The sequence below is a fragment of the Bacillus rossius genome, chromosome 1 (assembly GCF_032445375.1).
Source record: "Bacillus rossius redtenbacheri isolate Brsri chromosome 1, Brsri_v3, whole genome shotgun sequence".
In the NCBI taxonomy this organism is placed as follows: domain Eukaryota; kingdom Metazoa; phylum Arthropoda; class Insecta; order Phasmatodea; family Bacillidae; genus Bacillus; species Bacillus rossius.
Window position 1 is genome coordinate 236,234,708 of NC_086330.1, and position 26,274 is coordinate 236,260,981.

Genomic DNA, 26,274 nt, shown 5'->3' on the forward strand with positions numbered 1-26,274 from the left:
TAAGCAAGAATCACTGTATGTCAGTCGCTTCACCGCCATCCTACTTGTGTCCCGTATACTGACTGCTATTTCTACGATGGCGCATTACAGGTAACGATACCTCCTTACACCATTGGAGGTTACATATAATTTAAATGTTATAACCTAAATTATCCTAGCAATGATTTGTGTTGAAGTGACGATTATTAAACAAGCTATTTGCGTCAGCACTGTAAACATCAGTTTAGTCAGACCCAGTTGGCTTGGGACAAGCCAAGGACAATTTCGCGCCTACCACTGGGTTAATGCTCACCGGCAAAATTACAATATAAAAATTAAGAACACTGAAGAGTTTATTTTTATGTGGAGACTATAGTTTGTGAAAATAATAACTGTTGTGGTCAGTGTGTTCGACATAAAGTCCAACTTTAATTTGCATTTGTCTGGCACAGATTACTTAGCCTGTTTCATTCAAAGACTGAACTCTAGTATTTGTTTACATACTGACAGTGAGCCTATTGACATTGATAGCTGTCAATCATTAATTGTTATTGTCTTATCAGTCTCATACTTTTGCAAGCTACCCTGGGAGCTCTTGTAAATTGTTTAATTCTGAAACATAATATTCTGAAGCCATACAAATATTTATTTAAAACCACCACTATTTGGTTTACTGTAGCTAAGTATTCCTGTCTCGCTCTAAAGGTTTTATTACAATCCATAGGCAAGTGTGTGTTGTTATTGCCATTGCAGTACCGGTGTGTATACTGCTAGATTATAGTCCAATACTCTGCCCTGCACACATGATCACTACCACACACGTAATAGTATCAAGATGCATTTATACAAACATAGGTTAATCGGTGAGCACACATGAATTATTATATTATAATTTAAATATTTATTGTGGTGGGCTTATATTAAAATTTTAAAGGGGTAGTTTAGAATCAAACAATAAAAACACAAGATTATACTAAATGTAACTCGGGATAGAGCTGTGAGCAGATTTACAACATTTGGGCTTACATTAGGGATCAGTGGTTTCCTTCCTCTACAGGAATTTCCAGGGTATGACTACTTACTACAGGTTTAAATAAAAGAGTTAGGTAATATAAGTAACTTAAAAGTTAATTATATAAAAATAAACATTTGTTATAAATGAGATAATGTTTTGCCATTCACAGCCATCATTAAGTTTCAGTTTCAGTTTCAGTTTCAGAAATAATTTAAGATGTCAGCATTTATTATGTTATCGTAGGGACCATGTGATTAAGGGAATACCGAACTTTAGTAACGTAGACATTGCGAAACGAGTCTCTTAAAGAGACTTTGAACAAAATATTTAATTACGAAGTTACTATCGACTGAGTATTAGATACAGGGGCGAATATTCTACGTAAGCATTGTAAGCAGTGCTTACAGTTTGAAAATGTCCTACATATGTGGTAATGCATTCTGAAGTGGCATCTATCAATGATAAATGCTTGAATAGCTAACACACAGTCTTTTATCATACCGCCGCATTGACGACTAGCTGTTTGTAATTGTTAGACAGTGGACACCCCTCCCTAACCGCACGTCATCCCTACAAGCTGGCTGAAGCTGGCCGAGCTGCCTACTCGCCCTCTCCCCTCTGCGCGCGGCAGCGCGACACCTCTCTGTAAGCACTTCTCCTCTTGAATACGGGCAGCTGTGAGATCTTATTGGCCAGACAGTCACCCCCTCCCTCGAATGTGCGTGCCAGAGGGAGGGCGGATGTCCGCCCAGCTGGGCATCCCGTTACCATCCGCCTGTAAGTTGACAACCCAGCCGTGCACGCTGTAAGCAGATAGCTTCCTGCTTGCAGCCACTATCAGCCGACTGGAAATTCAAACACCACTTCGCTTATCGAAGCGGGGAAAGGGGAAACTCTCCTCTACGACGATCTTAGCGCCATGATTGGCCTGTCAACAGCTTTCTTGTTTTAATTATGTAACGTACAGAGATTATCAATAATTGAAACGTGGTTAAAGTGCGCCTGAAGCATAGAAACTTATTTATTTGGTGTTGACGATTCCGACCACTAGTTAATCTGCAGAAAGATCCTTCTCTGTCCTGAAGAGAATAAAATATACAGGTATTTCCGTAACTCTCAAGGGCAATCGCGGATCTCAGCATTGTCTTTGTCATCAATTGAAAAAAAAGGTATTGCAAGACCTAACAAAAAATAATACGTTTTACGACGATGTGATCAACATGTTTGCGAAGCAGGGCCGTCGAAATCAGCTTATGTATAAGTAGTGACTGAACACTTGGGTTACGTTTGGTATTTTTAGAACTAAAAACATTAGTGCATAGCTTTCCTTTTATGACACAGAGAATTAAGTTAATGAGCGTCGTACATCTTGGTGGAGCGAGTCACCACCAGTACCAGGCTCATCAAATCTGCTGGTGAGTTTACATCTACTAAGGCAGGGACTTACATCCACTCATGATAAATTAGTAAATAAACATTATAAACATTTTACTAAAATAAAATTCTCTATTCCTTAGGCATGTTAGTTTTCTGAACTGTCTCCTAGTAGTAAGTTCGTAATGATTTAGTAATTTAAGTTAAAATTGTTTAATGCATTGCTTACACATGCAATCAGCCCACGCCTCGCCACTGCTTAGATAAAAAATTTAACTTACATGGAAAACTCTTCATTTATTCTGGGGCTTCCCAGCCCATTATCATTGTAGATTATATTGAAATTTGACATTTGACATTTTAACACTTGTTACCGTGAACTTAACTGAATAGATACTGGGTGGCCGGTGCCTGCCCAGTCAGTCTGAAACTTTACCTCTTTAATCACGAACTCATTTCCTCCCCTAGGAGAGGTGTTGACCCTACCAACTCATTACTACAGGGGAAATTTACCCTCGTGCTTAAAAAGCCTCTGCCACTCCTCCTTTTTTCTCCAAATTTCGCAATCAGTGTACAAACTAGATGAGTGAATCCCATGTTTCTCGCGCCCCGAGGGACAGTGACCCATGTTTTGCCACAGAACGACCCAGAAACGTCAACACAAGGCAGCGCTGAACGTTTGGTCGGTTCACGCCACACATCAGTATGTGCGATGCCAGCACAACCACCGCCCGGGCTCAACACAGAGCTGTGCCACTCTGCAACTGTGGAAACCCACACACAGCCTGCACTGAGAAAGACAGAAATTTAAAGACAGCTATGACGAAAAATTTTGGAATGCGACATATATTAAATTACTCATTTTAAAATACTTCAAAAATGCTACCGACTAAGCTGCTCAGCGATTGTCGACGAAGTGATACTTATTAGTGCGCAAGCTGAACTCAAATGTTTGGAGGCTTTTTTCTTAAAATTGGCTGGTCATTGAGCTTTCTTATTTTGAGTATTGAACACCCTAAAGGGTCTCACTTCGGATCTCGTCCCAAAGTGAATTTCCCAGGTTGTGCACTCCCTCGTAAGACTAATAAGTTTGTTCCATTTAGAACATAGGTTGTTAAGTTATTTGTAAAATTATTTTATCTTCTTTTGTGTGGTGAAATAAATCTAAGATTGCTGATCATATAGGAACACTTCTAGCCAACCTCACCATTTATTAGGGTTGTTCCGATACCACCTTTTCCTATACTGATATCCAGATAACACGATACCTGACACTATAATCCAAATTTATAATTTTTGCCCATACTTCATAAACAATTAAATAGTTGAAACATAATTTTTTCACAGTTTATTTAAGAATGTGAGTACTGAACTATCTTTTCATAGCTGTAATAATAAATTCTGGTTTTAGATGTTCTTAAGTTAACTCACCAGGAAGGATTAGGGAAGAGTTTGGTGAAGCTCTCTCTCTTGTATGGTTGTTTAGTAGTTATTACATGAGTCATAACTGAGAAATAGTTGTTGAGAATTTTAATTGTAATTTTTATCATGATCTGTAGACTACCAGTTCCTTCTGATTTTGCTTATTTGAAGTTCAAAACCAAAATGCAAGTAATTTTCAAATTTGTGTTAATTTATTTTTAAAAATCTCCTTTAATTCATCTCTCATCAGATATCCGCTACGGGATGACGGACATTTTATCCTAGAATGAAGTTAAAGAAAATGCATTATAGTTTTTCATTGCTTGATTAATTTTATTTATTATTTTATTTGAAATTTTAACTATCACGTTACAATATACACACATGATTTGATGGTTGAGTTAATAAGTGATGAAGAGCTGCAAAAGTAATAGCAAGCACCTACAGTTCATGAGTACAGTAGAACCCTATTATAATGTTTTTCAAGGGAGCACAAGAAAAAAACATTATAAGAAGGAAAACGTTATAAGCAGGAAATCTCAATTTAGCACTTAACAATGTTCGAGTTTTGTACCAATGGACTCGCCAAGCTATGTAAACAACTTTAATGTTAAAACCAAAGATAGTATACTTGATACATGAATTTTCTGAAACAAGCCAACAATTTTTCAACTTCGTCTTGTTCCCTGGTTAAATTTTGTTTGTCTTTAAAGATACACTGTCACATTTTTTGTAAAATTGTCTCACAATTCATGATGACAACATTAAGAATGAGAACGTCTACTCCTTCACCACCTGAAAATGTTTAATTTTGGGATTCCTACGTATGAATGAAAAAAAAAATTATTTGTAAGCAATAGAAAACACTTTTAGTTATGCCCTCGTTCAATGGTTGGCAACATAATATCGTAGGACTACCGTATTTACTCGCATATAGGTCGCAGCAAGTTTACCAGATTTGATGGGAAAAAAATGAAGTTTGACCTATATGTGAAGAAAAATTTTTGAGAAATTTATTTTGCAATACAGTAGAATCCCGCCGATGCGACCCCCCTCTGATGCGTCCATTCCGTTTATACGACCGTTTTTTGAGAAACCGTCAAAAATTTGAGCAGATTAAGTCGAAAATTTGAGTAAAATTGGCTGAAAAACAAGTCTGTTACACTTTGTTGGGCGCTATGTGTTCACGTTTATCTTGGCGAGAGCTGTACTGTAAGCAGGCAGGCATACAAAAGACGGCTAAAAATAGATACCACCCCTCTAGACTGTCCACGCGGAAGTGTCTAGCCGATTCTCAGCGCGTCCACTATCGCACGAAAAGCCACTGTGGTAGCTTCTGCCAGAGCATAATAAACTCGTCCGGCCAGGCTGGCGGTAGCGGCTGCTTGACGTCATACGTGATGTGACGGTTACCTCTCCCATCCCCTGCTAATTCTTCAAGGCTCATCCCTCCCAGAGCCACAAACCATGTAAAAACACCCTCCCCCCTTTTCCAACTAACATTTCAACACATTCCCTCCCTTATTTCAACCTTCTGTGTGAGAAACTGTCAGAATCCTCCTCCCCTCCCACACCGCATACGGCAAAAGCTAGGTTGTATAGTCCATTCTCGGTAAAATAAATATTTTTATGGGCTTATATGACTGTCCTTCGCTGTTAATAAATACTTTATAAGTTTAAGTTATTATGAAACAATTTATTTATTAGTTACACAGCAGTTTCTGCTGAAAAATCACTAATACCTCGAATTTTATTAAATATAAAAATTTAGCAGGGCCGTAAATATATTTATTTTACTGCATAGTTACTTTTCCATATGCATTCAAAAGTGTTTTTTTTTTTTTTTTTTTACGCTGTGAAGGGTCCTGGAAAAGATAATTGCTTGAGCTGTCAAAATAAACATCGCTGACGGCAAGGACGGGAGCGCATCCTGTCGGTCTGTCGCTGTGATTATCTACTCCAAAAACATGTCACAGCATTTCAGGATAGCATTGTTCTTATATCCTTCGTTTATAGCCGAATGTTTTCTACCTGATCTACACAAGTTCCTTCGCCACGTTTTGAACGAAAATAACAACCAGCCGGCTAGCATAGCCGAACTCGCATGACGTGAATTCACTTAGAGTGAGTATTTATCGGGACTCATAACGAAAACCGCTATAGATATAAAAAATCATAACAGGCCTTTTTTATTCGTAATTAAATTTACTACAACTTTTATTCTGTGCATTTTTTCAATACAAAGCACTGTTTTTGAGTTATAGTCTACAATTAAGACATTTTAAGAAGTCAGGAATTTAACCTGACTTCAATTTTCTATATTCGGTTATTACGAGTACTTGTTGTTACAACAATTTATCACGCCATTATCAGCTCTCGTAGTAGCGGAGTTTTACAGTACCCGTTAACTCTTTCGTGCACGGCGCGCCGGCCGTTCGCATCATTAAATTACCGGTGCGACCTATATGGGGGGAATCTTAAATACCAAATTCAAAACCTCAAATTATGGGTGTGACCAATATGCGATGGCGACCTATATGCGAGTAAATACGGTATGTACGTGCATCTGAATACCCACTGGAATGGCAAGGAAGAGAAGAGTTGACTAAGGGTGCCAACTGACACGTAACTATGAACATTGTGTACCTTCAATATATTGCATAAAATTGTATTTTAACAAACTTCATGTATTGTATGGCAGTGATTGTAAACATAAACATACATAAAGGAAACTTTTTATCATAAGTGTTGGAATAATTTGGTTTTAAAACATTTTTTCCCCATTTATTGAATGTTAGAAAGCAAACATTATAAGCAGGAAATTACACTATTTATGAACGTTATATGCAGGAAATAAATACATTGTCCTTATGGAGGAAATATTGGGACTTTAAAAATATGACATTATAAGCAGGAAAACATTATATGCAGGAACATTATAACAGGGTTCTACTGTAATAGTAATAGACAATAATAAATCATTATAAATCATTGATTTCATCTTTAAGATTTTTTAGAGTATACTGAATATGTGTTATTTTTCCACAGGTCTACTTTTAGTTGACCAATATGATCTGACCCCTCATGAAAAGAGGCCCAAAAAATAATGGTCAGGATCTCAGCACAAAGATCATGCTGGTGGAAACTGTAAAGGCGTTGAAGGTTTTTTATCGTGAGAAAAATAAAAGTCCAAATACTTTTGAATGCTTTTATGTTTTTATTTGAGAATCACCATTAATAGTTTTGATTCACTTAACAGTCATAGACAGAATTATACACCAGACTACCTGTAACATCTGATGAATTTATTTTCAAATGTTTATTTATGTACAATTCCGGCCATAGCTAGCCAGTGAAGCCTGGATTGGTATGGACTGCCTGCTGTCACCGCCAGATTTTTGCAAAAAATTACGAACCTTTACTTTTACTTGAACAAGGCTTTTTACTGTATTTCCATGGAAAATGATTGACTGTTAAGCTTTCTGTGGGACCAGGATTATGTTTATGGTCATTGGTGCTTGTTATACTGACGAGAAGCCAGATCGACATCCCACTAAAAATACCTGAGAAAAAAAAAAATAAAGGTATTTTTTCCCAAATAACACTGACATCTGTGCTGACAGATACCTTGTGTCGAGAACTGAATATTTGCCAAAATCCAATAATGGTATGGTACCAGAACAATCCTACTTACTAGTTATAGTGTAGCCAAGAAGTAAATAATATGGTGTAGCCAAAAAGTAAATAACGGAAAATAAATAAATTTTTTTATAGATGCCATAAATACTCTTTAAATAAATTTTTTGTAATATTTTACACTGTGTGTTGGTATTAAAGATAATTATAGCGTACTTGGATGTTTGAAAAAATGAAAAGCAAATTTTCACAACACAAGGAACGTAGAGGTGGAAGGGAATTGCATTATTATTTCGGGATGTGATTCGGTCTGGAAACATATATACAGTAGAACCCCAATTTAACAAAGTGCTATGGTTACCGAAAATGTTTACTCTAAATCAATGTTTCGTTAAATCCGATTTACCGATTTTCAATTACCCCCGCACTCATAATCGCGTCCCTACGTTTCCATATCGTAGACAGGGTCGACGCTGATATCTTGTGCTGCCGTGCTATCTCAGACTTTGTCAACTTTCCATTTTCAACGTTTTTGATCTCGCTCGTACGGCCCCCGGTTCGTACGTACACCTCGGTCGTACATACAGATTTTCAGAAACCGTGAAAAATGAGGCATAAAATAAAATAAAAAGTTTAAAAATATGAAAAGTGTAAGAAATATGTTAAAGTTTATTAAAATACAGTCGCAATTGCAGCGTTTATAACAAATACGAGCTACATACACATTGCGTCACAGTAAAAAATTTTAAAAAAATGGCCGCAAATTGATGGAAATTTACCGTCAATAGCGCGCCGTACGCGGAGAAAGGTCATCGTACTCGATCAGCTGCTGTTACGGTGCGGCGTAGCCGCCGGCTGGCTCTCTTTGTTCGCTGAGCTGCGCACATGACCTTCCATTAGCAGCCAGCCACTAGAAGCGAGCTTAGCGGAAAAAAATAAAAGCTCCACCGCCCGTGTTCCAGTTTTTTCTTGTTCTAATACCAGTTTATTGGTATACGCACCAGTTTTCTCGCTGCCTTGACATGTTCAAGTTTACGTTCATCTTGATGTCTTGATACCAATGATTAATTATTTACAATCCCCAGAAAGAAATGGTTAGTAAATAAAGTCATGTACCAATAAAAAAGCTAAGCAGGTCGTCCACAGGCAGTGTAGTCAATTCCAATCGCAATCTGTAGTAAAAATGCAAGAAGAAAAGCAAAAAATCGAAGTCCGAACAGAACTTATAAAAACGTATTCCAAAAACTAAACACCACGCACAAAGCTCTTACAGAGAATAATAGAGCTGTAGCAAACCGTATGTATTCGGTACTGACTAACGGATGCGCCATCTAGTAACGAGTAACGAAAAGTTACACACGGTTGCATCTCGTTACTCGCATTTTTCGTATGTTTTACGCATGACGGCGCATATCGATGAATTTGCGTTACAAAGAACGATGTTTGTTTATTAAGTAAAGTATAATTTGGAAATTCGTCGTCAAAGTTTTTTACTGTTCATTAAAGGTATTGTGTATGTAGACAAAGTTTGAGATTGGAAAAGAAACAACGTAAGAAAGTATTGTTTACAAATTAGAAATATGATTTTTTTTGTTTTTTATTATCGCGTATTTTCACGTTTTTTTGTTCTTATCTTAAAAGAGATAATATAAAAAAGCCGCTCTAATGAGATTTAATTGTTTTTTTGTTAACAAAAACTGTTAATTATCAAATATTGTGAATTGTTTGTATTCTATTTATTATTATTTACACGACGTCATACTGTACGCGTACGCAATACGACTCGATTCCTTGCTATAACATAGCATGTTATGCGGTATCAGAAGTAACGAGTAATGTAACGATACAATAGTAACGAGTACTAATTGTTATAGTAACGAATACATACAGGTACTCTTTTTTCGTTACATTTACACCTCTAGAGAATAATGATAATGGCGTATTGGTGTGACGTGGTCACAAGTTGATAATTTGGAGGATGGGAAAGGGAATATTTGGAAACGTGTGATTATTGGCTAGTGCTGTTACTATGCGGGCGTGATTGTAAGATAACGTGGTGAGTCAAGCCATGGATTGGGGAGGGGGAGGAGTATGCGGACAAAGAAACACTTCATGACGTCATGTGTCGCGGACAGTCAATCTATCCAGGCGCGCAATGGCATGCACCTACGCAATTCAGTTACAGCACCCGGAGTTTTTAAGCAATTTGTACAATTTTTTTTAATTTTTTCGTATTTGGACAGATGATGCAAAGGCACATATTAATATATAGTACCTCCATTCTATTACTGACACCAGAGAGTGTACTTTTTAATAATATTCCATTACAATTTACTTTCATTTTTTGGAAATCTATATTATTATTTTAATAAATTGGTGTTTTTTGATGGTTCCTGAAAACCTTTACGTTAAATCGCTGTTTTCGTTAAATCCGTGTTCGCAAAATCGGGGTTCTACTGTATTTTTGGGATCGGAATTGGGAGAAAATAGCATTGAATTTATGTCACTTAAATTGGTATACAGAAAAAAATTATTGCTATTAAAATGTTAAACCATTAATAGTTCAAATAATTTTAAGTTCACAAAAAATATTGATACATAAGGACAAATAATAACTAACACATAATGGAAGTTAAAACAAACCTTTTTTTTTTTTTAATATTCTACTGCAATTTTTCATGAAGAAATAAAAAACTTCAATATGTTCACTTGTTATTTTGTTGTTGACACAATTGGCAGCCCTAGAGAAAACACTTTCACTGGCCACCTCTATTGCTAGTTTTTTCCTTAAAGAATGACTTACTCATTTTTAGCATTTGGATGTTGTATACGTGTCTTTACGTTCCTGTTGTTGAAACATACTGTTTATTTGGACAGAAGGGCTAAAGTGCATTGTATCTTGTTATCAGGTAATTTCTTGAAGAATTTCTAAATACATAAATGTTGAAGTCACACCTGGATCACCTAGCCACTATTGTCTGGAATGCCATATTTATAAACGACAAGTTTTTATTTCATAAAATTTACCGTAGCAATTATTACGTCCCCTTTAGAATTATATTCTCATTTCCTGTATTTAACTTTTGATCATACATGATGACCAACTGCCAAACACTTAAAACCGCTTCGATGTTAAAAGTCGTTCTACAATGGCTCAATAAACGTAAACGGATCACGTAAACTGAGACGGATCTCCGGGAACATTTCACTGTCGCAGCCGCTGCTTACACAATGAACAGAAACATAACAAAAGGCAACCAATGAGATTGCATTTCAAGGTTACGAAATATTAATTTAATTTAAAAAATTATATTATGCTTCAAGATCATAGCACGGGCAGGATTTGCATATATAAAAAAAATATAAGACTAAGCAATACTAGAACACTACATTTTATTGTGCTTCAAACAATTTTTAACGTATTTAGAACATAAACAAACATGGTTACCACTGTTGCCAAGTACTCAGCTTATATTGGTCGCCCCGAGCAACGCAAAAGAAATAGCTGAGTATTGCAGAGCTAATCCGTATGGGTCTGTCTCCATTGTGCTATTGTAGAAGTTCTGTTCCATGAGATCCATCTCTGTTTCTGTGTCATTGTAGAACAGGCCTAACAGAAAATTATGGCCTAAATAGTCGAAACCCAGATGGCATCTTAGAGTTTCTTTGTTAAAAATGGAGTTTGTGTCATGTTTATGAATGTATGTTGAATTTACATTACACAGATAGGGCTTATTTTTGTTTTTGTGACATCTATGTGCTTTTTCTGATCAATACATGTGCAAAGTTGGTGTTTGTTGCATGATGTAGATTCTAGATTGTGATGAAAACGTAAGAGTATAATGTTTTATATTATAAAAATTAGTTTGCCAGAGGTTTTCACTATTAAAAAATAGTTTTCCCAAAGTATATCTTAAGGAAAACAAAATGTTCTCCCCGAAGTTCTGGAATGGTCTCTTTCCCATTTAGGCCCCCATTCTACAATGGCATGGAAACAGAGAAAGATCTCGTACATGGAGACGGATTTCCCAGAACATTTCATTATCTCGTCTCTGCTTTATCGACAATGCACGGAAAATAAAAAAGGAAACCAATGAGATTGCATTTCATGGCTACGAAAAATTGACTTAAAAAATACATTATACACAGGCTGAATTTACATATATAATAAAAATAAACCACCAGGTCAAAATAGAACACGAGATATGCTTGTACTTGAAACAATTATTTAACTTATTTAGAATATAAACAAACATGGCTACCACCGCAGCCAAATAATCGGCTTATATTGGTCGCATGGAGCAACGTAAACGGAAGAGCTCAGCATTGCCGAGCTAATCCAAAAAGGTCCGTCTCCATCTGCATGCTATTGTAGAAACTCTGTTCTGTGACATCCATTTCTGTTTCCATGTGTCCACCTCTTTCGTGGTAAGATTCTGTAGCTAAGTATTTCAGTTAGTTTGAGGTCGTAGGCACTGTGATGACCTCCGGCGACAGGTACATCAGACTGCAGGGCAAAGTGCTGTAAAAATTTCGTCAGTCGTCATTTGTGTGTGATATGCACGGTGGCTGCAAGTTTTTTTATATTTTGTTTTATTATCAATATTAAAATTATAAAATTTATTATTGAGGACATGAGTTGTCACATCATTTTTATACTATGAAGTAGTTGAACAACCACAAGACCATGCAAGCTGTGGGCGTGTCCCGGACGCCTGTAATATTCAGTATGTTTGTATTAAAATTTAATTTTCATTCACATACTCTCTTTAAGGCTTTGTAAAGGCTTAACTTTATTTGTCATGTTTCTTGCAAGCTTCTTGTGCCTGGTAAGGACTTAGTATTGTGCCCATTTGACACGGCTGTAACTGACGTTTCAACTCATTTGTGACACTATTGCATGTAAATTCATTAGTTTCATATTTTCTGTAATACAGGCCTCAAAGTGCTTTATTCACGGCAAAAAAGTGAGAAAAGTGACCTTTGTGATATAAAAAGTGAGAAAAAAGTGATATCCAGGAAAATAAGTGACTAAAAAGGTGACCTGAAATATAACTGAAATAAATGTTACAAAAAATTCTGATTGTAGTAAAATAAAATGTTAGGTTATACATGGATCTAATAAAATACTGACAGTTATTCTATTGACTATTTAAAAACACACAAGTTACAAATTATGCACCAGTAGCACAAAATTAAAAGAAACAAATTATTCACATACCTAAGATGGTGAAAAAGAAGTCAACTGTGTAAACTGTGACTTAAAAGTGGTTTCCATGAAAATTCTGTCAAGATTAACATATTTATATTGTCTTATAAAATGAACTAAGAATTATATTAATAAGAAGACACGATAGGCCTACTACAAAACTGTATCTAGTCCAATTTAAGAACATTTCAACATCAGCAAACTTATGTCAGAACACTCCATCAACACAAAACATCTAATTTTTTGAGTATTTTGAAAAATAGTCAGAAATAATTTTAGATTTCCTTTTCTCCACTGAGTGTTGTACAGTATCAACCTCAAGCTTCTTCTCTGCAGCTTCTTTTCTGACTCTGTTAACACCTTCCAACATGGCCTGGGCCAATCCAATTTCCTGCATATCTTTCTTTTCTACAGCCCTCTTTAATTTCTTATTTGCCTCCTCAAAAAGTACATCTGCAGTCTTTATTTTTTGCTGCTCTTCACTTTGCAAACTCTTCAATTTGTTCTCAGCACCAGCTATTGTCCTTCTCTCATCTTTCAGTTTTTGTATTCTCTCTGCTTCCACTAATTTCTTTTCATCTGTTTCCTACTTCTTCCGAGCTGCTTCTTCTTTTAAAGTCTTCTCATTTTGCAAGTGTGTAAGGTAGCTGCTATGAGCTACACGAGCCATTGCTAATAGCTCTCTTGTAATGGGAACCAAATCAGGCTTGCTGTGGTACATCTTCATTATTGCACTCTTGACAGTCATTGCTGCATTGAGTGTTCTTTCCGACATGGAAGCTTTGTCTTGAGTTAAGATGTGGGAGGACAAAGAAAACCCTCGCTCTAAGTCAGCATTTCCGTGTGAAAGAGCCAAAACAGATTTTACAACTTTAGCAACGTTTGGGTATTTATCATCACCAATGCTGTTCTTCAAAACAAAAAACTGAGCCCAGTAGTCATCTATACGGCCACCACACACACTTTCCTTTTCACACTGGAGTAGTTTCCTTCATCTAACAGAATACTTTCTCAATTACAATGGGCAAACCCTTTGCTAAAGCAACAATGTCTCGACAACTGCGGTGTAAAACCCTTTCTTCTGGCTGTAGGCAACAGCAATTCTTCAGAAGTGGTTTCAATATTAGGGGTGACTTTCTGATAACATGTGTAACAGCTTCAACATAATGGTTTTTCACTTCCGTCAAAAACTCCAGATGAAACCTTTCATCCATCTGTAACATATACCCTTTATGATTTGTAAATGTGTTTCGAACCAAGAGTTAGGGTGCCCACTATATATACTTATATATCCTAACTGCAAAAGCAAATTCTACAACAAATTTACCAGGTGTTAAAATTGTTGGTAATTGTCTAGAATAGGGTCTCTTGTGAAAAACTTTAAAAAATGTCAAATTAAAATTTGAATATAGGGTGCACTCAATACTAACAACCTTTCTCATTAATAACCTAAAATGATTTTCAAATTAGAATTTTTTTCACCCCTATCATCAATAATATTTTGAGGTAAGTTAATCACACCTCCTACCTGCTAGTTTTGTTTTTTTAGGGATCTCCTTTTTTAAAATAAATTATAGATATTTAAAAAAAAAACAGCAGGCACAAACGTATTAAACTAGCCTTGGAGGGGGGGGGGGAGGTTGATACATGGGGAGGAAACTGGAATAGGAAATTGTTGCACATGCTTTTTTTTAGGATGGACCCTTCTTTTTTTGTTAGTTCGTCATTCGCCATGATACAGGTGACCGCGCTAAAAGCAATATCACACAATCACACTAAAGACTTCAACAAGTATAGCATAGCTACTTGTACTTGTAACGAAGTTCCTACATCAATTTTTAAAATTATTCAGTATTATAATAAAAATAATTTGCTTTGAAAATACTCCGCTAAAATAAGTAGGATATTTATTTGACTTGCAAAGGTTGATTTGCTGGCGCCATGTTGTGTTTAGTGGTAAACAACAACTTGCAGCTGGTAAATTAGAAATCATTTTAAAATATTTGGTTAGCAAGAACACGTGAAAAGATAAAAATGTCTGGACGATATGCCTATGAGCGAAAATTTGCAGTAAGATGCTGTCGTTCAAAACCAGAAGAGCAAAGATTTTTCTAATGAGTTTAGTGAATATTTTTATAAAATAGTGCATAACCAACTCCGTGTTCATCAGATTATTAATAATAATGTGTACAATACAGCCTCCATTTCTGGCACAACCTTTACATCGTCTTCTATTTTCATATTTCCTGTAACTAAAATGGAGTTATTGTCAGTAGTTCATATATCAAAAGGTAAACGCTCATCAGGTTTAGATGCTGTACCTGATTTTATTATTAAAGACTTGTATTTATTATATAGTTGACCCATTGTTATATCTTTATAATGAATCTTTTATGCAAGGTTATTTTCCTACCTTATGGAAGTGTTCAAAAGTTATTCCCTTGCATAAAAAAGGTCCTCGTGGCGCCTGTCAGAATTATAGACCAATATCTTTTCTGTCCTCATTCTCAAAAATATTAGAATTATGCATGTTTAATAGATTGTCATTTTTTGAGAAAAATAAACTTTTAGTGGTCAGTCAACATGGATTCAGGTGTTGTAAATCGACGATAACTGCACTTTATGAATTTATCAGCAATATAACTATGGACCTACACATTAGGAATCATCCTGTTTGGCTATTTTGTGACCTAAGTAAGGCTTTTGATAGTGTTAACCATAAAATATTAATTAAAAAGTTAAGCACATATGGTGTAAGAGATACAGTGCTTAATTGGTTAACATCTCACTTGACTCAGCATTTACAAGTAGTCGTAGTACAACATATAGATCCCTTAACCAACATTAAATATAATGTTCATTCAGATAGGCAAAACATATCTGTTGGTGTTCCTCAGGGTTCTGTACTAGGACCTTTGCTTTTTCGTATATACGTTAACAATTTGCATAAAAATGTTAAGAGTGGGAAAATTGTATTATATGCTGACGACACTAATATATCTATACATGGAGATAACCCTTTAAGTTTAATTGCAAATATTAAAATTTTAACTAGGGACATCATAGATTGGTTTAAGGCTAATGAATTAATTCTTACTAACACAAAAACAATGTGGCTGCATTTTAAACTTAATAACTTATACAATTTGCAAGACCCAACTGTATTGATTAATGGTGATAATATATCTCAATCAAATTCAACCAAAATACTAGGTAAATATATTGAGAAGAACCTTAATTGGAAATCTCATATTGCTCATTTAACTTAAAAAATGAGCTCAATATTATTTGCTATGAGAACATTTTCAAAACGGACTAATCTAAATGCTTTAAAAATTATTTACTTTGGTTATGTTGAACCTCACTTACGATATGGAATAATATTTTGGGGTAATTCCACGGACTCATCTATAATCTTTCAAACACAGAAAATATTTGTAGGTATAATAATGCATGTAAATTATCGTACCTCATGCAGACAACTTTTCAAAAGCTTAGGTGTCTTAACATTACCATCGTTATACATTTATGAATTACTTATATTTGCTCATTCGAAATTGAATGAACTGCAGAATTTCAATTTACATAATTATTCGACTAGAACAAAAAATAATTTTCATATACGACAAAATCGTACAAAATGTTTTGCAAATAGTCCGAGATACTCTGCTATATGTTTTTATAATAAACTTCCACCACATTTTAAATCAGAAAACCAATTTTGTGTATTAAAAAAAAAAACTAAAATATTTGCTGTTGGAATTCAGTTTTTATTCTATTAATGATATTATGGAAGCCAAACTATGCTAAAAATGTATTATTATTATTATATAAGGTACATAATTTGTTTTTTTAACTATTATTTACATTTATGTGTATATGATGGTACTTAAATGTGTATTCATAATGTTTAATATTCTTGACGAGTCCTATACTACTTGTACAATATAATTGTATATTTTTGTAGTCGACTTAGACATTTTAAAAAATAAATAAATAAAATAAAAACTTTTCTTCTTCTCACCGCTGAAGAGTATAAACATTTCTTCATATATTGGTTGATTTTTTGCTCATCATGATATTTAATGTATAAAATTCACTTATCCAATATATTTGTAAAACATTGTACTCTGAAATGATCTGGCGGATTTAATAAACTAATTAGTAGAGTAAATTATGTTGTTTGACTCAGGTAAACTAGTAATACATATAAATAGCCTATTCAGGTTACCTTTGCATGAAATATATTCTGCATTTGAAAATAATCTGGCCCAAGTAGGTCATACCCTGACTTTGGAGCTTTCAGTATACCCTGTGACAGTTATGGCACTACAGCACCACAAAAGTGAGTGGGTGAAACCCTAACAACTGGAAAAATTACCTTGGTACATATTTACACTATTATACAGCATGAATTTGTTGTAACAGTGTTGTTTTTGATTGTTGAAATATAATTTTAACATTAATTTTGTAAATATAGGAAAACAAGACAACTATATTCGCAAATTTTTTTGGCACCAGTAAACATGGGTTTAGGTTTTGTGTCTTGTGAACAGTGAACCTTTTAATTTGTTATCTTGAATGAAATTTAAATATATTGGTATAACATGTCTGAAGGTACATATTTTATTTACAGCAAATTCAAGTTCCCCTTTCCTTTTTTCAGAAAGTATGGCACATAAATGAGACATTCATTAATTCATTCATTGAAATAGGTTTCATATCAAACATCAGAGTGATCATGGTTAACTGTTTTTGCCAACTTTTGGACAGTTGTTTTGACAGCTTGATCTACTAGGGCTCCCAGAAGCCAGATTTTTGCAAAACAGAGTACACAGCATTATTGATCCGTCTGGATAAATGTATGCTCATGACTTAGGCAAAAACTGCTATATTTAATTATTCTGCTTTAGTTTTCTATATTCTGATTAAAAACCTGAATAGTTCAACAAATATTAACAGTGTTGATTATGGGTCACTGTTAACCTACATTATATCCCAACCTTCAACATGCTTCTTATTCTGCAAAAAAATATTCTGAGAAGTGGCGACTGGCAATGCAGTGCAACAGCGCAATTTCACTGAGTAGTTTGAAAAGTATAAACATGTTCTCGCTTCTCAATATGTTAATGTATAGTCTGTATGGCTACACTGCTTCTCCGCCTGAAAGATAGTTTACCTACCTAGCTACTGCTGCCTTGTGAGGACCTGCCAAGCAGGGGTTTGGTTGGGCTTGCAGTGTTCAGAAAGATGTCATGGTCTGTAGGAATGCCACATAGTTTGTGGTGAAACTCTCCCATCTCCTTGCGAAGCCAGCTGTATGTGCTGGCCAACATTTAAGGCCCATTCTATAAGTGAGAATCTATTACAAAATGCAATTTTGGCCTATTTGTGTACCATGTAATTCAGCATTTTGAGGTAATATGTTATTAATGTTTAACTGTGTATAAAACCACTGTAGGGAGGTGGGGGGTTGTAACTGTAAACCCAGTTGTGGTAAAATTGGTTTTAATGGTAACAAAGTAGGATTTAGTCAGGCTTACAGGAGAAAGAAACTTTAGTAACGAACATGATAACTAGATTCATTTCATAACAGAACATTCCTGACCTATGTGTCAAAAGTGTAATTAAATGTATTCACACCTGGGTTAGAGGCCTGTATGTTTTTAAAATATAGGTACGTTTTATACATGCGCATGGTAACTTAAACCAAACAAAATGCTCACAAAAGTGATTCCATTCTGGCAATATCTTTATTATGGTTAACATGACAGATGTCGGAGTTTCATATGGTACAAACAAGATAATATCAGGCACCTTAACAAGAATATTAGCCTTTCTTTGCAATTGAAAGCTTAAAGAAGGTAAAGTATTTAACGAGTGTAACTTTTAGAAATAAACATGCAGAGATGCAATAGGTCCGAGTTACGCATGTTTAGATTTAGTACATAATTATTTGCCGAGAAAATTAATTACAAGTGTTTTAAAATGCAATATCAAAGTAATTGACCAATCTAGTTTAGAAAATAATATAAAGTAACATCCTTTGTGAATAAAGTATTGCTTCTCTGCATCTTTGTTTACAAACAAATAGTTAATATTCTGTACGGCAGGAAAAACAAGCACGTGACAGCTAAAAAAAAGGGCTCCTAATGAGCATGCGCCTAATGCTCGTTAGTTCAGGTTTTGCCACGACACACGTGGTATCGCTGCGGTCGCTCCATAGCAGTCTGCTTATTGCGACACGCATTTAACATGGAAGTTACCACTCTTTCCGTAGGAGTAATGCTCGTTGGGTTGATAATAGGGGTAAAATTTTTTCAAATTAAAAAAAAAATCTTTTACAGTTTTATTAAAGGAAGTGAATACTATTTAATTAATAAATTTTCTAATTTTTTTAAACATTTTTGAAAACGCTTCCATTCTAGACAATTGTAAAATGGTTTATTGCACTTACTGCAATGACCTGTGCATAATTTAGTACATTGTTTATACGTTGGAAGCAAAGTTAAAAATGGTAGGCTACTATAAGAAATATATTACAAAACAAAAATGATTACAGGTTCTTAAAAAAAAAATTCCCTTACTGTTCCTTACAGGGGGAAAAATAATTTCCAGGTCAAGTGGCCACCCTGAAAGTACAATTTGAAAATTTAAATCTTAAACAACTAAATCTAGAACTTACCTTTGAAATTTTTGTCAAAATCTCTGTCTCAACATGGATTTTCTGGGCAGGAAGTAGGTTCTCTGTTTTTAGTAAATCTTCACTTACACCAACAGTTTGTATAAGTTCTGGTTTGCAAACCTTTCCAAGCAAACTCTTAGCAAGAGTGTCTAGTTCATTATGCATAACATGCATCATTGGTTCTTCCTTCTGGAATGCACCAGTGAAGCGTGTGAATACTCTGGCACTGCTGCACACGAAAAGAAGTTCAGCCTTTATAGTAGGCTTCTTTAGTAAACTCACTATTCTCTTGTAGTTGTTGCTCTTGCCTAGGCTATTTCTCTTCTGGGGGACTTAACTTAGGAAGTATTTTTTGAGAGCTTTCCATTGTTCGATCAATCGTGATGCAGCTCCTTTTAAGTTAAGCCACCTTGACGGAACATGCTTGATGAAACTATGTTTTGGAACAGATAGGTCATCTTGTATTTGTTAGTAGTCCTCACATCTTGAAGGCCAACCATAAAAAAAATCATGGACAGCCATTACCAAATCAGCTACATCTTCTCCAAGTTTATCAAGTCCACTGAGAAATGCATTGTGAAGTGTGTGGATGCTGCATGTGCCAATATGTATTAACAAGGGGTGCCTTGCGAATAGAAACCAACTCTTCACATATAATACGAGCAACTTTCTTGTTGACATAGGGCCATCACTCCCTAACATTAATATCTTCTGACGAGGTAACTCAGCATTGTCTAGTGCAGAAGTAATTTTCTCAACTAGTATTTCGCCTGTAGCTGATCCAATAAAAAAGGTTTGAAGATGGTGAGTGATAATCTGTAGCTTCGTTTTAGACCAGTACCTGATGTCAATTTACAGTTCCTTTCTACCTGTGTGGTTTGTTCTTTCGTCGTAGCATACTGAATAGTATGCACCATCCTAGTCTTTCAAAATAACATTGCGTAAATATGGGCTTAATGCATCTGTTAGTAGATACCTAAATTTAGTGCTGCTCAGGCTGAAGTCCTCAGGCACACCCTCACCAAACATACTTTTAAAAACGTCAGCTATTCCTCCACAAGATGATGCTGAATAATTTGAAATAATACATTTCATTGCCCATTTCAGTTCTGCACTTGTTGCACGATCTCATACACTGTAAAGACATTTAACATGGGTTTTCTGAGGACACTTCACTTGATGTGGAAGCTGAACATGAAGGTCGAATGACAGTGAATTTTAGCTTACTAGGAGCCAACTTGTTCCGATATTCACTCTTATGTCGCTCGCAAGTAGCATGCTGAGATAGTGCTTGATACCCTTTGGTTGATATTTTGATTGTGACACAGCAAACTGCACAAAAAACATCAGAATCGTTACGTTTTTTTGCCCACTCGTTAATGATATATCCATTATCATCGCGCCTCTCTAGCCACTCGCTACGAAAACGACACTTCCCCATCTTCACCACACAAGAAAACATCAAAACACTACGATATTATTTCCTGGTTACTTGTTTATCTCCAATAATAGTATAGCATGACACAAGTCATATCGCTAGCCAAGGCCCCTAAGGACAAAACTAACTTAAGACCGTAATTAGACTAACTACAGAACACACTGGCGCGAACATAGATTATCTGCCATCATGTCAGCCGATCGATACTGTAGGGCGAATCGATTAATGGATAGTTCGACTTCAGTTGTTGTTTACGCTTTTATGTATGTAAAAAACGATCTCGACACAATCCGTGTTATGGAAAACGGCAAATACCTTGATTACGGTCAAAACCACAAATTCAAGCATTTAAGTAATGTCACTTTCATAAAACGGAAATGCAAATTTTGGGCACCAATATCGAAAAAAAAGTAAATTAAGTGACTTTTAAAAAAAGTGACAATAAAGCGATTGATGCAAAATAAGTGACTGTAGGTGAGTTAAGTGACCATTTTCGACCCCTGGACTTTTCCCTGGAGCTAGGCTGGCTTCAATATCCATTTGTAATTAAGCCAATTGATATTAAACTTTGTAATTCACGTTCTACGGTACGAATATCGTTGATACACTTAAACATATGTGTTTAGTCATAACAGTAGAATTTTATTTCTATTTGTAACTTAAGTTTGTAGGTCACGCATTTCATGTATACGTTAGATTCCCTACTGTCATTTTTTCTTATGTATTTTATGGTATAACTAATTATTAGAAGTAGAACCTATATTTATTTGATTCTAAGAATCAAAATTTAATATTGAGTTTGTAAAGGTAACATTTATATTTACTGGATAAATTTCATTTAAGGAATTTTCTTTGCTTAACATAGTTATATGCATTCTTAAGGAGCACATCTTTGTAACATTTAAACAGTTTGTTTATTGCAATTTGAAAGCACTTGATGCAGTGAATGTTTATGATTTTCTTCCAAAGTAAATGAATAAAAAGCATTTACCAAATCAATTGAAACAGACAAATCTTTATCTTTGCATTTATATTAATTCTTTGATGTTCCTCACACACAAATTGCTCTGCAATTTTAAGTAACAGAATTATCTCGTTGCATGTCACAGTTTGTAGTCTGTCGGGACTCGTGTAGTCCCAGGATACTACAGTAAGCTCTTTAACCAAGCATGTCAGAGACCAGTTAGGCCGGATAAGAGATATGCCAGATTGTCACACATTAATAAAGTTTAAGGAATACAAAAAAAATATGCAGTTGAATATTTAAAAAAACAATGAAATATGTTGCACACTGCCTGCACATAGTTGTAATATTGTGCAAACATGATATTGATATATAACTTGCTGAAAAACAAATAATACGAGAACAAATTTTGAATGCAAGCTGCTCACTCGGTGCTGAATACAAAATGGTGTACATTCTAGTCGACATCATCCTTTACAGCCATGGCAGTAATTTCCATTTTATAATACTGTTGTTATATGAAATTTTTCAAGAATTAGGCTTAGTTGAAAAAAAACTATGAGAGTGTTGTCACACCTGAAGCAGGCCATGTACTGCAGCAGGTAGCCCACGCACAGCAGCACCAGGAGCGCACCCAGGTAGAGGCAGTCCAGTGGCCCGCGCCACCCTGCCCCGGGGGCCAGGGGCCGCAGCCCCATCAAGGCCAGCAGCCGCAGGTACGGCTGCAGGATCTTGCTCTTGCAGCTGCGCAGCACGGACGACACTGCGAGCGAGCTGCTCAGCTGGTCCGTGATCTCGTCCGTCTGCGGGCGTAGGCCGTGTTCCTGACCAACAATATAGCTACTGACCAATTGCTCAGGTTTTTTTTCATACTTAAGCAGAAACAGAAATTCTTTTTTATTTCATAACATGAGACTTTCAAATCCTTCTCATGTCCCGAAACTTACAATATGTTGCACAATCAAATTTTTCCCATCATGTGACTAGTCTCTGATTGCAGCCTCAGACAGTGTTGCTCGATCAAATTATGAAAAAATAATTCGTACACCACCTTGTAAAAGCTGTCTTCACCAAGAGCATGTATGAGCAGGCATGTGGAAAGATGTGTTTGAGAGCAGAGACCAAACTTTGAAGAACCCTCTAGTAAATTTAAGTTAATATTGAACCTTGAATTAAACGTGTGCTACAAGTAAGAAAAATGAGTGAGTATGAAAAGTTATTTCATGTTTCGGACATTGTCTTTACATGAAAGATTACACCGATGTTCCACTACCATCTGAGGTTTGAGAAATGTTTTTCCAAACATATGAGAGCAACCAATTTTTGATAATTTTTGATAAGTGTTTTTAGTTATATTTGCCTGTAGTCATGTGGCACAGCCTGAATTTGTGTATTATAAAAAAAATAAAAATGTAATTTTTCCCAAGTGTTGAAAGTTTTTGGGACATGGTAAAACTAACTACTAAGTGAGACTTGATTTTAAGGAATGATAGCTGGTTGACTAAGTTTATGATGGTCATTATGCTTGACTGTTATTAAATTAAAAATTTAAATTGATGATCTATTTTTGAGCCATAATATATTCAATAATTATTAAAGTTTTGTAATGTGATAGCATGCTACACTAAAACAAAAATTTAACTGTCAGATCCATGTAAAATTATAGTTTATAATGATTTTGTTGATATTATTTTAATACTTAACAGCTAAAATTTGGTAATTTAACCATTATTAAAATTCCAAACCATATATTTTTGATATGCATTAATATTTAGTTTAGTTTTATAAAAAAATGCACAACTGTACATGAACAAGTCAGTTCACACAAAGCTAATGCAGTCTCACCATAGTGTCCAGGAAGCTGTACTGGGCAGCCTTGACACAGTCAACCGCTGTGCTTGCCATCGGACCTCTGGGGTCTGCAGGAGCCAACTAGAAGAGACTGCTGGTTGTCTGAGCAGCACACACACACACTGCACTGTGATGCCAGGCCAGTCAAACAGGCCCAAGGTCAGGCTGTCTGGCCTCCTTGCTATCTCTTACTCACTGGTCAACAGCAGCAGCATTCCACAAACATGCACACCCTGCTATCAGCTGACAATACAAGGGTTGCTGGGGAAGTCATGTGCACAAACAGTTATGCAATGAGATGAGTAACACAAAGTTATAAAATAAAACTAATAGTGTTTAAGAATTTTTTCTCTTTCACAAAAAAACTCTGCTGTGACACAGGCCCAATCAAAAAGACCCAAAAAGGCCTGTCTAACACCCCCCCACTCCCTTGCTGTAAAAGCTCTCTCTCTCTCTCTCTCTCTCTCTCTCTCTCTCTCTCTCTATATATATATATATATATATATATATATATATACACACACACATACACATACACACACACACACACACACACAAAAACAAAAAGACAAAACTGTAACTCATATTTTTTAATTAGTTTTAACAAAAATATCTATTAAGTATTGAGGATGTAAGTTGAAAAAAAAAAATTACCTCTCATTATGCATTAGCACAAAATTTTTTTATTTCTAACAAACAATTATTTATTTCAACTTATACCTCATGCAGGAAAATCCATTTTAAAACTTTAAAATCTCCTGTAAATTTAGTAAAATTAGTATATTATATACAATTATTATATATAGCTCACTTACAAAATTTGGCCCATTCTCAAATACTTGTATTGCTAGTATAAAATTTATTGAGTTCTGCCCTCAAAATATTTTAAAAATTAAAAACTTCTCCAATAGGCAAAATTGTTTCCTGTTCATAAGATCAATTAGTCTCTGAAAACCAGATCTGCACATGGGGGCAATGACTGGGTTTGTGCTGTGTGGTGCATTTGCAGACACAAGAATACCACGCTGGTAAGGCTGCAATGTGGGGGCAATGACTGGGTTTGTGCTTTGTGGTGATTTTTCCGACACAGTCTACCACTCTGGTAAGGCTTCAATGCGAGCCACAAACTAAAGCCCCGAAGCCGGGGTATGCGCAGTTGTAATGTGGCTTTGAGTGTTTAAGGGGTAACACTACGATGCATCTTAAAGCTGTCATGTAGGGTCTACCAGCACATAAGGTGTTTAAGTTTTGGGTCTTAAAGGACTTTTAACAGAACCTAAAGTCAGTTTAGTCATGTTTAGTGAGAAGTGTTCTTTCCCAAGAACATTGGCTGATAGTCTTGCCAATAGAGCTTATGTACAGACTGTATTATCATTCTGACTGAAATGTGCTTTTCTGCTAAAATACTATCATTTCATTACCACACATCTTGACATTTTATTGTAAACTGTAAAACAGTGCTTGGTGGTCAGGCATGGCATGTTGGTAAATGACAATCATGTTTATTGTTCTGACTTACACGTAATTTGTTATTTATTCATGCATTTATGAACCATACCTACCTAATTACACTGTAAATAATTCTATTAAAATATTATTAAAAATAAATAAGATCTCTCAATAGCCAGACTGGCAATCAAATGAGATTTGGCATAGTTCTAAAAATTTAGGAAAGTGTGCAACACTGTACTAAACAACTATCATTGTTTACCCTTGGACATAAGCTACTGTGAAAGTTCATTATGACAGTTGTAATGCCCCTCGTGCCTCAAAATTAAATTATTTTAAATTAATTAAAAAGAGCCTTGGAAACTTGCTGGGTAAGAATAATAAGAAAAATAAAGTTATTGACCAGAGGTGGCACGAGGTGGAGAACAAGACAATTTGGAACTCCCTGACACAAGCAACTTGGGAGATGGTGGATCGTTTAAGGGAAGAAGGTATATCATAAATAAATTAACACTACACAAGTAGCTTGGTCTATAGGTTCCCTGTTTTATTTAAAAATGTAAATAATGAATTCTGTGTTCCATTTGATTTGGCATTTGTAAGTTTCCCATTTAATGATATTAACAATATATTTAAGTTTTTTGAGAATGGGCCGGCCCGATATTATTATAACAACACATACTCAACTTTAATAACAAACAATTACATAAACAAAAATTTATAAGTATCACAACAAAATTTGATTCGTCCAATTATTACATCGATAATTAGTTTTATTCATTCTACATATTCTTGAGGAAAGCACTGTTCGCTGGTAGGCTATTCATTCGATTAATGTAGTTCGTAGCTAGAAAGGGGGGGATGTTGATTTTACATTACCACTCGGGTCTTCAAAAGATAACGTCGGGTCGCGGAAACATCTCTTCTAACGTGACCCGCAGTGGAGGTGCAGGACAACGAGCTGGGAGCAATTTGTCTCTCCAACACTTTGACCCTGTCTGAAACCCAAGTCAAATTCAAAACGAATTATACCTGCTTCCAGACAGTCATACACCGTCGGCGCAAAAGGCCAACAAACGTGAATGTGGGGGAAATGGCCGGATTACTCACCAAAAAGGGTGTAGAGTTCGGAGCTCACTAGGTGTCTCGCGCCGACATCAGGATGCCGCGGACCGAGAATTCGCGGATGCGCAAACGAAACCAAAAATAGAAAAAAAAAATACTAAAACTTTAAAATTAGAGACATGACTTG

The 26,274-nt window shown here is 35.5% G+C and overlaps 1 protein-coding gene across 4 annotated transcripts in view; it reads right to left on the reverse strand.

Annotated features, from left to right (window-relative positions):
• LOC134527369 (uncharacterized) overlaps positions 1-23,957 on the reverse strand; it is a 73,796-nt gene extending 49,839 nt beyond the window's left edge. For 2 of the 4 annotated variants that reach the window (XM_063359994.1, XM_063359992.1), the window contains exons 1-2: positions 23,568-23,957; positions 22,299-22,525 (exon numbers count right to left, since the gene is read on the reverse strand). In XM_063359994.1, coding sequence (XP_063216064.1) covers positions 22,299-22,525; positions 23,568-23,627 — 287 coding nt within the window. In that variant the 5' untranslated portion in view covers positions 23,628-23,957. Of the gene's footprint in view, positions 1-22,298; positions 22,547-23,567 lie in introns of all 4 variants that reach the window. The other 2 variants (XM_063359993.1, XM_063359991.1) reach the window with 1 other exon arrangement.
• Between the last annotated feature and the right edge of the window lie 2,317 nt (positions 23,958-26,274).